Source organism: Paramisgurnus dabryanus, chromosome 24, assembly GCF_030506205.2.
Source record: "Paramisgurnus dabryanus chromosome 24, PD_genome_1.1, whole genome shotgun sequence".
NCBI classification, from domain to species: domain Eukaryota; kingdom Metazoa; phylum Chordata; class Actinopteri; order Cypriniformes; family Cobitidae; genus Paramisgurnus; species Paramisgurnus dabryanus.
In genome coordinates this window covers 6,730,495-6,745,501 of record NC_133360.1, presented here as the reverse complement: position 1 = coordinate 6,745,501, position 15,007 = coordinate 6,730,495, and the positions used below count along the sequence as shown (strand labels likewise).

Below are 15,007 nucleotides of genomic sequence, written 5' to 3'. Positions count from 1 at the left end.
TTTACCATTTTTAAACGTTATGACAATGTCATGTTTTAATGTACACAGTCACACAGTGTTTAAAACAACAACTGTTTATTATATTGACTTCTTTGATTGTTATGTAAATGATAGAGAAACATTGCATTTTATTATATTTATTATATATTATATATTTATTAAGGAGTTTAAGAAACTTTGGACAAAAAATATCTGCTGTATAATTGGGACGCACAAACATCAAGAATCAGACTATGAATCTCAACCATGGTGACAAAGAAAATTGGAAAAAAAATCTTTATTTATCCATGCTGCAGTGCATGCTGGGAGTCCTGAATGAGATTTGTAATTTGTTAATACCCAGCATGCATTGCAGCATGAAGTTATTCATTTAATTGTCACCATGGTTGAGATTCATAGTCTGATTCTTGATGTTTGTACGTCCCAATTAAATAGCGGATATTTTTTGTCCAAAGTTTCTAAAACTCCTTAATGACAAACTGCTGTGAAAGTGCTGGCTCTCATTTACATTATTGACAGAAAATAAACTTTTGATTAGTAAATTAATTAGGAATGATTTTTTACCATTATGTACCAACCACCACACCACAGAATCACACTACTAACTTAACATATTCATAACAAATGTGGTGTATTAACAAAAAGTTAACACAACCAGGGAAAAAACCAGCAAGCAAAAGACAAGGCTCAAGAGCCCAACTAAAACGAACACTAATCACAATAATGGTGACTTAAAATGAAACAAAACATCAACATCTAAACTTACATATAATAGATATATAATATATAATAAATATATAATATATAATAAATATAATAAAAAAATATAAATATAAAAAATAAATATAATAAAATGCAATGTTTCTCTATCATTTACATAACAATCAAAGAAGTCAATATAATAAACAGTTGTTGTTTTAAACACTGTGTGACTGTGTACATTAAAACATGACATTGTCATAACGTTTAAAAATTGTAAAATGTAACATTCCTGTAACGTTGAGACAACACAAAAACGTTCTTAGAACGTCAAGAAAACTGGACACTTTTAACGTTGGCAGAACGTTTTTGGGAACGTAAAAAACTTTCAGGGAACGTTCTTAGAACTTTTTTCTGTTAGCTGGGATTTTATAAAATACATTCATTTATCATGAAATCTGTGTAATTAAACCTAAAACAAATAAGGCTACTAACCAACAGCACTACTCTGTATAATTTAATATGTTTTGTTTAATTTAAATATTATGTTTTAAAACACATCTGTCATAAATTTTCTTTGGGGGGCGTGAACGAATGCACTGTACACAAGGGAGTCGCACATTGAAAAAGTTTGAGAACCACTTTACATATTTCATTCCCACAGTTTTTGCTGAAATCGCAAAATCAGGCATGGAGGTCAGAACCAATATATGTGAGTGGGATAAGACCCAGATGTGGATGACTGGGCTGCATTTGGAAGATTGTTACCCCAGCGCGTAATGGAAAGTTGCCAGTGTTGATGTTACGTGTGAGTCAGTGTAGGGCTTTCCACACAGACGTTTGGAAAAGTCTCCCTGGGATTTCTCTGGTGACCGCTTGACTTTTGTTAATCCACACTGCCAATGATTTTTTTTAAATCTGTGCGTGCATTCGCACATGCCAAAAACAGATACTGTAAAGACACATAGCGTACTTAAAGTGTTGTACTGTAGTGTCTAAAGTTTGCAAATTATCTGCATATCCCCTAGAGATGAACCATAACTTTTTGATGCAATGACACACACATCCTGACAATGGCTCATATCCCCTTACGGCACTGTTACCCCCATAATGTGCCTATTGTTCACATTTATCCATTTAACAGCTTTTATACAAAGCGACTCACATGTACATTTTGTATCAGTATGTGTGTGAAGAAGTTTGTTTTAATCCAAATATAAAGGAATTAAGTATAATCTACAAATGAATATGTGTGTCATTTAGTTTACCATTATAATCTATATGAATATAACCAGTTATGTGTATCTGTACTCTATTACCAGGAGGCATTGCAATCTTTGTGAAAGTCTACTGCATAGTTGTAATGTCAAAGGTCACAGAGGGTCTTGATGTAATGAGGAGCCTTATGGGAAGGAGACATCCAATCTGAGAAACGATGACATAAGGTGACCCTTACAGAAGTGAAAGTCATGTGATTCCATAATACAAGCCTGAACAAAAACCTATTGTATTAAGCATGGATTGGGGGAAACCAAAACCTATAAATATACAAGCTATAGTAGAGAGGCGAGCAGATCTTGCAAGATCTCCTTACGGCTTTATCTCGCTAACAATAAAGTCCACCATTGACATCAAAACCTAAGACTGAAAACTGTTTCATTCGAGGAAAAGGGAAACCACAACATGTGTTCCCTGAGTTTGAACCTGTAACCGTGGGTTTACACCAGCCACATTTGAGGCGTCAAAATCGTGTCTACGGCGCCTAGTTTGCAGCTTGAACAGTTTGAGTGTACCTGTTATTCGCGCGTGAAAGCCGCGCGTGAAATTTGCGTCATCGAGACATTCACGCGGAAATTTGCGTCATGGGGCTTCTGCGACTCCGCTCGCTTTCTGTAATCACGTCACTACTAAAGCAAGCTTCTGATAGGTTAAAGCGGCGCGTTTTTTCAGTTCAAATTTTTCAACTCACGCATTTGCCGTGTCAACGCTCAATTTGCGCCATTTGCACAAACTAGACTCGCGAAAGAGGCGTAATCGCGTTAACCGTGCCGCGATAAACGCCTCATTCGTGCCGCAAGACCTCCAGACGCGCGCCAACGCGTCTTCACATTGACTTCACATTGAAATCACTCGCGCTTGACGCCTCTATCGTGGCTGGTGTAAACGCAGAGGCAGCAAAAACTCGCTATTCACGCTTAAAGTTTTGAGTTCACTCGCTTCATTCACGCGTGAAAGCCGCGTGTGATATTCTAGTCATTCGAGTAATTCACGCGGAAATTCGCGTCATGGGAGGGCTTCTGTGACTCCGCTGAGACTCCACCACTCCGCTCGCTTCCTGTTATCACGTCACTACTACATCAAGGTCCTGATTGAGTAACACGGTGTGGGACGCCTAATCGCTTCTTTGCATTGACTTAACATGTAAATCAGTCACGCTTGCAGCATCTACCACGTCTGGTGTAAACCCTGCATCAGGGAAAAACCACCGGTTGGCCCAATGGTGGAAATCAATCAGCATGGTTAAAGGTTCTGCGCGTTCGGTCTTTCCCAGCCCTTACTGATGACATTTTAGCATTATGCAGTTTTATCTGACTCCAAAAGGTAAAATCTTGTTATTTGTATTATGATTCATAATATGAATGGATAGATAGATAGCTATGGTAGCCCACAGACGGTATGATTATATAATTTATTGTTAAACTAACAAGTCTGACAGTTCTTTTTGTTGTTATAAGAGTGAGAGCATGTATGTAGTGCATGTAAAATCAGACAGGAACACAACTTATTTTTGTGATGACACAGCATTTTTTAGTGGATGGATCCTATTACCAAAAAAGTGCCCCCAACAGTCCAGCAATTCTAGTACCTAATTGCTCATCACCACTGGGCATCTAGGGTGCTGCGAGCAGACTTATAAATAGAAAAATTTTGGTGCTATGTTGTCACTTATTTGGAGCAGCAAGCTAGCTGGAGCCATTTACTTCAAGTCTTTGTGCTAAGCGGTGGGTGCTTCAGACAGATTTACGGCACGCACGGAGATGAAAAGGTTATGTTTGGACTATCTAACTCTGGGGGATACGATGATTAAGCTAAATTCCCAAAAAAGTCAGCATGTTCCTTTAAATGTAGACATGCGACAAGTGCACTCTTAACACGTCTGAAACAAAACTAATGAAGAAAGTAGAAGAAAGTATGTGTTTCAGATGTTCGTAGACCTTAATGCAATAATTCTTCTGGTTCCCCCGATCAGCCAATCCAATTCACATGGGTGGTGTACTTTTTGTGTGTATATGTGTGTCAGCCACCACCGAAAATAAATTTTGGTAAAACGGCAAAAGCCCATTTGTAGCCTGATCAGGTCCAGGGTCTTTTCTATGTAAATTGGTCTGGGTATCTAAGGGAAACTGGCAAAATGTTAAAAGGGATTCTATACTCGGATGAACCAAGTAGTTTACTGTGCATTATACAACAACAAATTTTCCCTTTCTCTGTGGGATTTTTTTGGCAGATGTACATCCTGCCAGGTGTTCGTTGAAAAGCCTCCAAAGACAGAGCAATGTACAGCCAAATTGTCTGAGAAATATGCAGACTAGTCCTCACCACTTCCCCGTTTCCTCCTTAAGGGCTCTCGATAAGAAGAGGCGTTTCTGTCAGTACATTCAGTTGGAATCAGAGTCACAACAAGCAACAGCGATTCATACAGTCCGGTCACGGTGGGTGCTGTAGCGAACAGAGAAGAAAGACATTAAGACGTAGAGAGGTTTGGAAATCAGGATCAACATAGGACACAACCACATTCCCAGGATGATGCATTTGAAGAAACTACTACTGCTGCTTTGTGTGCTTTCTGTAAAAGGTAAGAAAGTTTTTGTGTTTTACATTCAGTCAGCGATACGTTTTAACATTTCATTCATTTCAGTGCTTCTTACTCTTTCACGAGTTTGCACATCTTTCTTACAACAATCTCAAGTTCACATTACTTCATTTTACAAACAGTACATAGATGAGCTAAGATGCTTGTTTGACTGTCAATGTAGGATAGTTTAAACTGTGACTGTTTAATCCACATTGTTTTCGTGCTTTACTGCTTTGGATCACTGGTGTTTGTCCTTTAATAATTTTATGTTTTATAAACTGTCATTATGTTTTTTTTTCTTTCAATGCAATTAAATATAAAATGTGAAAACAAACGAGAAAGGTGGTTTACAGCATTACATTTAGATCTGCTTGTGTTGCATCAAAGGTTTCTTTTTATTCACTGTTGGAGCATTTCACCCAAAGTAGAATTTTTTATAACTCTCGAGTGCTGGCTTTCAGCGCAGAAAAAAACGCAGAGCTTTAATTGCAGGGGTGGGGAACCCTGGTCCTGGAGGGCCACTGTCCTGCAGAGTTTTGTTACAACCCTAATTAAACACACCTGAAAAATCTAATTAAAGTCTTCAGGGTTACTTGGAAATTAAATTCAGGTGTGTTTGATTAAGGTTGGAACTAAACTCTGCAGGACAGTGGCCCTCCAGGACCCAGGGTTCCCCACTCCTGTTTTATTGGAAACGATTAAAAACATGCGTTAACCGCGGGCATAAATGCTTTGGTGTTCACACCCCCTAGTCTTTACAAAGCGACATGTGAAGAGTCTCAAGTAAAAGCCAGTTCACACAGCAAATAACCGCCACGAGTCATCAGCTAGATAACACTGCCTAGGCGAGACCCACCCAGCTAACAGAAGAAAGTTCTAAGAACGTTCCCTGAAAGTTCCTAAGGTTCCAAAAACGTTCTGCCAACAGAAAAAGTGTCCAGTTTTCTTGACGTTCTAAGAACGTTTTTGTGTTGTCTCAATGTTAGAGGAATGTTACATTTTACCATTTTTAAACGTTGTAAGGGGTCCAAATATGACCCCACCCATCCGTTTGGCCCAACGACGCAATCCAAACGGCATGGCCGGTTTATAGCGCATTCGGTCTTTTCCGGTGCTTCCGGTTTTAACATTACGCAACTTTATAATCTGACTCCAAAGATATAAAACGTATTGTAATATGAATCAAATTGATGTTATTTTGGAATTTGGATAAACATTTGACCATTCTATTTACTCATATTAACATTGGACTCATTCATTCGATTACCAATATCATATCAGCCCACACCGGCCGTTGTGCGGGTTCTGAAACATAAACTCAACCACACCAGAGGTCCTGACTTATATAGCCCTCGTATAGTAATCACAAATATACTCAACTTAGTTAGGGTTAAATAATTAAACTTAACCGCACCAGAGGTCCTGACTTATATAGTCCTCGAATAATCATTACAATTACCCACAACTTAGTTAGGGTTAAATAATTAGTCTATCCGTGTAACCAGAGGAAATGGTTGAAGCAACTGCCCCATGCTGGCGTGCCCTTAATTATCATTAGAAAATATTATGCAACCCAGCCAACTATATCCAACTTAATACAGAACTCAAAACTATAATTATAGTAGAGATACTGATCAGAGGTCCTGACTTATCATCTGATAGTCCAAATATAGTAAAGTAATGGCTGAACCTCTAAGTTCATCGGTATAGACAATTAGCATGAATTTATACCCCGGTCGTAGATTTATGGTGATAAAGGATCTCGTAATACTAATAGTAACTTAGAATAGTTAATGAAACAGAGAAGATAGAATGAATACAAATGTAACAATTTATTTACCAGGTAAGAAAACATAATTCAGAAGCCAATTTACATTCCAATTCGAATACGAAAATCAAACGAAAACCCATTGCATATCTGGTAATGAGATGAAGATCTGGTTACAGATTCCTCAAAGTAAAATAACAATACATGATGCTGTGCCAGGACAGCATCATGGGGGTGCATTTCTCGATATTGAAAGTCCCGCCTAAATCTTCTACACATCTCCTTAAATAACCAGAGAACAAAGCATATAGGAATTTGGTACTGATTGGTTGTTGTAAAACTACGGGCTGTCCTTAATTTGTATACAGTGGGTGATTGGCTTATGCTTAGAATGGGAGTTGTCTATCAACATCGAATGAAGTTTCACATATACTTTAACATTGAATTCTGTCGTTATATGAGTGAGACCACTGTAACCACTTGCAATGAGAGATTTCAATAGAAAAGAGCTACCCTTGATTGTCAAACATCACATCTCCATACAAATGGTAGATGAGAGAATAAGAATACAAATGTATGACACCCTAAAGGTGTGTCTTGAAACCCAAATGTGTCGGAAGTCCACTGTGAATCGTAGAGAGTTGACTTCCTGGGCACTCACTTTGCCCCCATGCAGTGTCCTTTGGGGAGGTGCTATATTTATTCAGGAAATTATCTTACAACGTTATGACAATGTCATGTTTTAATGTTCACACAATGTTTAAAACAACAACTGTTTATTATATTGACTTGTTTGACTATTATGTAAATGATAGAGAAACATTGCATTTTATTATTTTATAAAACATTATTTCTGAATGTTCAATAAATATATTGTTGTAGAAAACACAATTCACTTATTCGGCTTAGATGTTGATGTTTTGTTTAATTTTAAGTCACCCTTATTGTGATTAGTGTTTGTTTTAGTTGGACTCTTGACTCTTGACTTTTTGCCTGCAAGTTTTTTCTCTGGTTGTGTTAACTTTGTGTTAATACACCACATTTGTTATGAACATGTAAAGTTAATAGTGTAATTCTGTGGTAGTTGGTACATAATGGTAAAGATCATCACGTTATTAATTTACTAATCAAAAGTGTATTTTCTGTCAATAATGTAAATGAGATCCAACACTTTCACAGCAGTTTGTCATTAAGGCGTTTTAGAAACTTTGGACAAAAAATATCCGCTGTATAATTGGGACGCACAAACATCAAGAATCAGAGTATGAATCTCAACCATGGTGACAAATAAATGAAAAACTTCATGCTGCAATGCATGCTGGGTATCAACAAATTACAAATCTCATTCAGGACTCCCAGCATGCACTGCAGCATGGATAAATATTTTTTTATATATAATTTTATTTGTCACCATGGTTGAGATTCATACTCTGATTCTTGATGTTTGTATGTCCCAAATATACAGCGGATATTTTTTGTCCAAAGTTTCTAAAACTCTTTAATGACAAACTGCTGTGAAAGTGCTGGATCTCATTTACATCATTGACAGAAAATAAACTTTTGATTAGTAAATTAATTAGGTAATAATCTTTACCATTATGTACCAACTACCACAGAATTACACTATTAACTTTACATGCTTATAACAAATGTGGTGTATTAACACAAAGTTGACACAACCAGGGAAAAAACTTGCAGGCAAAAAGTCAAGATCCAGAGTCCAACTAAAACAAACACTAATCACAATAATGGTGACTTAAAATTAAACAAAACATCAACATTTAAGCCTAATAAGTGAATTGAGTTTTCTACAGCAATATATTTACTGAACATTCAGAAATAATGTATTATAAAATAATAAAATGCAATGTTTTTCTATCATTTACATAGCAGTCAAACAAGTCAATATAATAAACAGATGTTGTTTTAAACATTGTGTGAACATTGAAACATGACATTGTCATAACGTTTAAAAATGGTTAAATGTAACATTCCTCTAACGTTGAGACAACACAAAAACGTTCTTAGAACGTCAAGAAAACTGGACAGTTTTTTCGTTGGCGGAACGTTTTTGGGAACCTTGGGAACTTTCAGGGAATGTTCTTAGAACTTTTTTCTGTTAGCTGGGCACAAAGCAGCCCTTGTGTTACTATAAGAGCCAAGAGTTTTCCCATACTTTAGGGTTGAGGAAAGAGTTCACTAGAAGATGTACATCTGCTTAAAAGGGAAAGTTCATCCAAAAATAAAAATTCTGTCATAATTTACTCACTCTCCACCTTCATAGTGTTTTAGACCTGTATGAATACATTTTGATCACAAAAGAAGAAATTTTGTAATTTCTTTTTTGTAAAATTGTAATTTTGTAATATGTAACCAATAGGGAATATTGTGATAAATGATGAAGAATATATTTTGATCAAAAATGGTTTATAGTTTGGATTACAAATGGTAAAATTGAAAAGCAATTATATTTGAAAACTTATAAGCATTTAAAAATGAATCCCCATTATTTAGAACATTATTTGTATTGTAACTATTATTTCATAATGCATTATTAATCTTGTTACATGACAAGTCACAGTGGCACTGATGTATCGGTTTCATTTCAGATTTTATTTCATTAACTTAATATTTAAATTTGTACACTATACAAAATATTACTCTAACCTGAAGACAAATGTTTTGTTAAAGTTTGTGTCATCACAAAGGTGTTTAAAGGTGCAATGTAAGTTTTTAGAGGCATCTAGCATTGAGGTTGCGAAAAATCATGGCAGTAGCTTCCATGTAAGGAGGTAATAAAAACAATACAGTTCATTCTATGCGTACACGCCTGCGTGGGAACAGTTTGAGTCAGAAAATGAGATGGCAGGCCAGAGCTCGACATTTTTGTGATAAAATATGCAAGAATGCAGAACTTTTCAGTCATAAAAACACCTACCAGGCCTGAAAGAGATCAAGCCTCAGCCAAGATTTGTTGTTAAAAAAGGTAAGGATCAAACATTAAAGATCAGAATAAGCACTACTATCTTAAAATGTAAAATTGTATTAATCATTTTGATAATTATTTGTGAGGAAGTAAAACAAAAATCCCTGCTTTGCGGCAATATAACCTGTTTAAACTTGAAATTGGTTTGGTTTTCAGAATGTGTATATTAAAAGTCATGAAAACTGATGTGGTTTTTTGTAACCAGTCTGTTGTGGTTTGTGTGCTTGAGAGGAGAGAGCGTCACCCACCGTTATGATTAAAATGTTTCAATCTGCATTCACTCCAAAACTTTTTTCAGACACTTTCTGATGTTCTGATTGTTTGGCTATATTTTGTCTGACCTCATCAATCATATTATGTGTCTATTGGCTGTCTAGAATCAGAACTATGAACTACTCAAGAACTATTTAGTACTAAATTCAAATACAGATGTGGGTACCTGGTTATTGCTTCAGTGAGTCTTATGTATTAAATATGAAAAAGTGTCTGTTATTGTTGAATATAATAACACTGGGAAACACTTTCTAAATGTGTTTCAGGTGTGTTTGGTGTTGATGGAGATGAAGTGAAGTCAGTGTCAGTGATGGAGGGAGATTCTGTTACTCTATACACTGATATTACTGAAATACAGACAGATCAGCAGATACTGTGGATGTTTGGACCTAAAAATATTAGTATAGCTCAAATCTATAAAGAGAAGGATGTCTGCAATCCATGTGGGAGCTTCAAGAACAGACTGAAGCTGGACAGTCAGAATGGATCTCTCACCATCACAAACATCAACATCACAGACTCTGGACTTTATCAACTACAGATCATCAACAGCATTGGATCTTCATACAAGACATTTAATGTTACTGTCTATGGTGAGTAAAGTGAATAAGTCATGTCATGTTGTAATCATCAATGATTATATTTTGCAATGAGAAACTGAAAAAAATAGACATGTGTTTGTGATATATTATTCTAGACTTTCTAGGGATGTGGGATGAAAATAGATAATTTATTTTTTTCAGTTCTTTTTTGGGAATTTATATAATTATTATTTATTTTATCTGTTTTCTACAAATACTGTACAGCAGTGAATACACTCAATTAAATCAAATACCTTGACACAACAACACAAACCCACAAAAACAAACAGAATTTTTTTTTTTCAAAATAAACTGTTAGATTTGTATTTACTTACACAAATCTGTGTTTGTGATGTCTAGGTTCTCAAGAGACTTCCAGCAGATATATCTGGATAGCAGCAGTGGTGGCTGTGATCTTATTTCTAGTAGCAGTAGCTGTAGCAGCAACAGTCAAATACTGTAAGAGAAATCAACAAACATCACAAGACAGTAAGTATTACTACAAATATGCCAAGGCAAAGCTTTTCTGCAAGAGTTTTGTTATCATCCCCCAGTTAGACACTTAAATAACTCATAAAAGACTTTGATTAACTTTGATGAAATGTGTTTGAGTTCAACTAAGTCAACACTGCAGATAGGTGGCGCTCTAGAGCTGTGCTGAGCAACTCGACCTACAGCACATCAATCACAAATATTTGTCTTTGATTTTTTTAGTTTATAGTTTTAATGCATATTTTGTACTTTACAGTTCAAGAAGCAGAGGCGATACAAATAAATAACATAAACAATCATACGGTAAGATACTGTCAGTAAATGTGTGTGTGTATGTACCTGCACAATATACATATAATCAGTATAAGAGAATTATACAGATAATGCTGTTTAAAAGCAAATAATATTTATAGTTTAGCGTAGACTGTCACTAAAGTAAAAAGGTAACACGGTTCAAAGTGAAGTATGTTTTCTCAACTTTTTTAATTGAATGATGATTTATAATAACATATTTAGATTAAAAGTTCCTTTCTTTTTCACCTTGCAACTGGTTTTGTGTTTTCTAACAGAAGCCTGACAGTGAAGTTACTGAACTACCGGTTTCAAATGGAGTTAATCACCCTGTTTAATGCACTCCATAATATTTGAAAATATGAGCATTGAGTCATCAGCAATTCTTTTCCCATCGTTTTTTGTCAATGCAGTCAGTAGACAGCAACAGCGCCCGACTGCAAAATCCGACGAGCCCGCCTCGTCATCGCGAAAGTTTTTTGGCACACGTCAACGTGACATCCCAAATGGCGCACTCCGGACTTGTGGACTTCATCAGAGTCCACACTTTGATGACATCATGTAGTGCAGACCTTATGGACCCTTGACGCCAGTCCACGAGGGGGCACTGGAGTCACGCCAGAAATAGGAAGAGAAGTGGTGTCCATGCTTGCCCATCAGTGTGAACTCTTCCCATCGGTCATCTGATTGCTCTTTCGCAAGGACTTCTGTCTGGGTTGGTAAAGTGTGTGGAGCATGCGCCATCATCAAAGGTGCAAAGGGGGCACTGATGAGCACACTTCAGGGCATAAAAATGACAGATGGGACACACTACGGACCTAAAGTGCACCATTTGGGACAGGGTCCAGAATGACTTCTTTAATGATTTAATGGCGGTTGGCAAACCAACTTATAATGTGCGTCCCTGCCACCTACTGAAAAGGAGTGTGAATCGCATAATAGAAAGGAAGTTTAAAACTATAGAACTACTAAAATAATTAACTCCTGATAGATTCTTGATTGTTTAGGATCCTCTCCTAGGAGAGCCTGAATTGTCAGCTCATTTATTTCAATATTAAAGTTGTCTTAGCTGGGGCCGCTCTCTTTTTCAAGCCTCACATTCTGTAAGTGTTTTAAAGGGGACATATTATGAAAATTTGACTTTTTCCATGTTTAACTGCTATAACTGTGTCCCCAGTGCTTCTATCAACCTAGAAAATGTCAAAAAGATCAACCCAGTAACTTCGTTTTGGTAAACCATTTTTTCCAAGCATGTGAAAAAATAGGTCATTGTAATTTGGCTCCTATTGTGATGTCAGAATAAGGTAATACCGCCCCTTTATCTGCACTATCCAACCACAGCACTGCCATTTAGTGCAGAGAGAAAGAGAGAGAAAAGAAGGACTTGACAGCACAATTGAGTTTCAATTACAACAAACCACCATCATTGTGATCAGTGTTTGCACTTCAGCCGCTCATTTGCATTTTAAATGACACACCCAAAACGGCACACTTTTGCTCAGACCTAGATTAAGACTTAGTTTACATCTTTAAAAAAATCTCATAATATGTCCCCTTTAAATTTTCAGCTAACCCACATTTACCACAATTTCCATTCTCGTGTTTACCAAATATTTTGTAAGCATTGATTAACCCTCAAACGCTCCTCGTTTTCTGTTTACACTTACTGCACTCCAAAAAAAAATATTTTCAAGAAAACATTTTCTTAGTATTTTTGTCTTGTTTTCAGTAAAAAAATCTAAAAATTCTTAAATTAAGATGCTTTTTCTTGATGAGCAAAACGACCCAAAAAAATGTGTCTAGTTTTTAGACCGAAAATATCAAATTTAAGTGATTTTGTGAACACAACAAGCAAAAAAATCTGCCAATGGGGTAAGCAAAAAAATCTCGAAAAATTTTCTTAAACACTAAATTCAAGAAAAATGTAAGAAAAATTTGCTTACCCCATTGGCAGATTTTTTGCTTGCTTTTTGAACAAAATTACTTAAATTTGATATTTTTGGTCTAGATTATTTTCTCAGGTCATTTTGCTCATTTCTCGTTATAAATGTTGATCTGCTTTTAAATCCCTGTGTCAAAAAGCTAAACCATAAATTCCTGTTGCAATGACACAGCATTTTTAGTGCATGAATCCTATTACCCAAAAAAGTTCCCCCCCCCAGTCCAGCAATCATTACCAGGCCTGCCAACTGTATATGCATTGTGGAGGAGTTGTAAATCTCTTCATAGGGACCATCATTTTCCTTTTTTTAAGATACTTTGGCTTAATAGTGACATTTTTGTAAAATATTTCTAAACACTTTGGGCTCACGAAAGACTAAATGTAAATCAATGTTTAATATACAGGATGTCTGCATTTTGTTGGTGTTTTGATCACTTTCCACCAGGGGGCGCCACGTGCACTTCTTCAAAAGATAAGATCGAGATGGCCATTAAGTGCACTGATTATTATAAATGCCTTCAGGCAGTAAACCCTCTGGATATGAATGATGATACAGTAGTGGTCATTGCCTTTATGTTCTCTAGTATTTTAGGCATGTTAGCCATTTCCCTTTTGTTAACATGCAAAAACCGTCATTCATTCGTCCTATTATTTAGTAACAAAACTTGCCCAAATAGCGTACTTTTTGATATACTTTTCTTCATTTTTTTCAGTCATGTAACTTTCTTTTTAAAAATGTAGTTATGTTTGTTTTCTTTATCTTAAATTAATTTAAACAAATATACTAATAAAAATTATAAGTGTATGTGAACTATGCCGACTGTCTTGTAAGCTTTAGGATCTTTATAAAAGTCTCCAAATGTCTTAAAACTTTTGTACAAATCAATACTTTTCTTATAGATTTCAGCTATACGAGTCCCTTGAGGTCCAAACAGCCCCATTATGTGACAATCTGTCTACCCAGCTAACAGAAAAAAGTTCTAAGAACGTTCCCTGAAAGTTCACAAGGTTCCCAAAAACGTTCTGCCAACGTTAAAAGTGTCCAGTTTTCTTGACGTTCTAAGAACGTTTTTGTGTTGTCTCAACATTAGAGGAATGTTACATTTTACTATTTTTAAACGTTATGACAATGTCATGTTTTAATGTTCACACAATGTTTAAAACAACAACTGTTTATTATATTGACTTCTTTGACTGTTATGTAAATGATAGAGAAACATTGCATTTTATTATTTTATAAAACATTATTTCTGAATGTTCAGTAAATATATTGCTGTAAAAAAACACAATTCACTTATTAGGCTTAGATGTTGATGTTTAAGTCACCATTATTGTGATTAGTGTTTGTTTTAGTTGGACTCTTGACTTTTTGCTTGCTTGGTTTTTCCCTGGTTGTGTTAACTTTGTGTTAATACACAACATTTGTTATGAACATGTAAAGTTAGTAGTGTAATTCTGTGGTAGTTGGTACATAATGGTAAAGATCATCAACTAATTCATTTACTAATCAAAAGTGTATTTTCTGTCAATGATATAAATGAGATCCAGCACTTTCACAGCAGTTTGTCATTAAGGAGTTTTTGAAACTTAACACAAAAAATATCTGCTGTATAATTGGGACGCACAAACCTCAAGAATCAGAGTATGAATCTCAACCATGGTGACAAATAAAATTGTAAAAAAAAATCCTTATTTATCCATGCTGCAGTGCATGCTGGGAGTCCTGACTGAGATTTGTAATTTGTTGATACCCAGCATGCATTGCAGCATGAAGTGTTTCATTTATTTGTCACCATGGTTGAGATTCATACTCTGATTCTTGATGTTTGTGCATCACAATGATACAGCAGATATTTTTTGTCAAAAGTTTCTAAAACTCCTTAATGACAAACTGCTGGATCTCATTTACATAAACTTTTGATTAGTAAATTAATTAGGTGATGATCTTTACCATTATGTACCAACTACCACAGAAGTACACTATTAACTCTCCATGTTCATAACAAATGTGGTGTATTAACACAAAGTTAACACAACCAGGAAAAAAAACTAGCAAGTAAAAAGTCACGGTCAAGAGTCCAACTAAAACAAACACTAATCACAATAATGGTGACTTAAA

At 35.7% G+C, this 15,007-nt stretch overlaps 1 protein-coding gene across 1 annotated transcript; it reads left to right on the top strand.

Moving 5' to 3' along the window:
• Positions 1–2,034: 2,034 nt before the first annotated feature.
• LOC135724271 (uncharacterized) lies at positions 2,035–11,970 on the top strand. Its single transcript, XM_065244480.1, has 6 exons — positions 2,035–2,144; positions 4,323–4,555; positions 9,849–10,175; positions 10,524–10,652; positions 10,912–10,958; positions 11,225–11,970. The coding sequence occupies exons 2-6, from the start codon at positions 4,504–4,506 to the stop codon at positions 11,282–11,284; spliced, it is 615 nt and encodes a 204-aa protein (XP_065100552.1). The 5' UTR covers positions 2,035–2,144; positions 4,323–4,503; the 3' UTR covers positions 11,285–11,970.
• The last annotated feature ends 3,037 nt before the right edge of the window (positions 11,971–15,007 follow it).

Coding starts and splice junctions, on each gene's coding strand:
- LOC135724271 (XM_065244480.1), top strand. CDS start 4,504: ATGATGCATTTGAAGAAACTACTACTGCTGCTTTGTGTGCTTTCTGTA. Junction 4,556..9,848: donor TTGTGTGCTTTCTGTAAAAG/GTAAGAAAGTTT, acceptor AATGTGTTTCAG/GTGTGTTTGGTGTTGATGGA. Junction 10,959..11,224: donor ATAACATAAACAATCATACG/GTAAGATACTGT, acceptor GTTTTCTAACAG/AAGCCTGACAGTGAAGTTAC.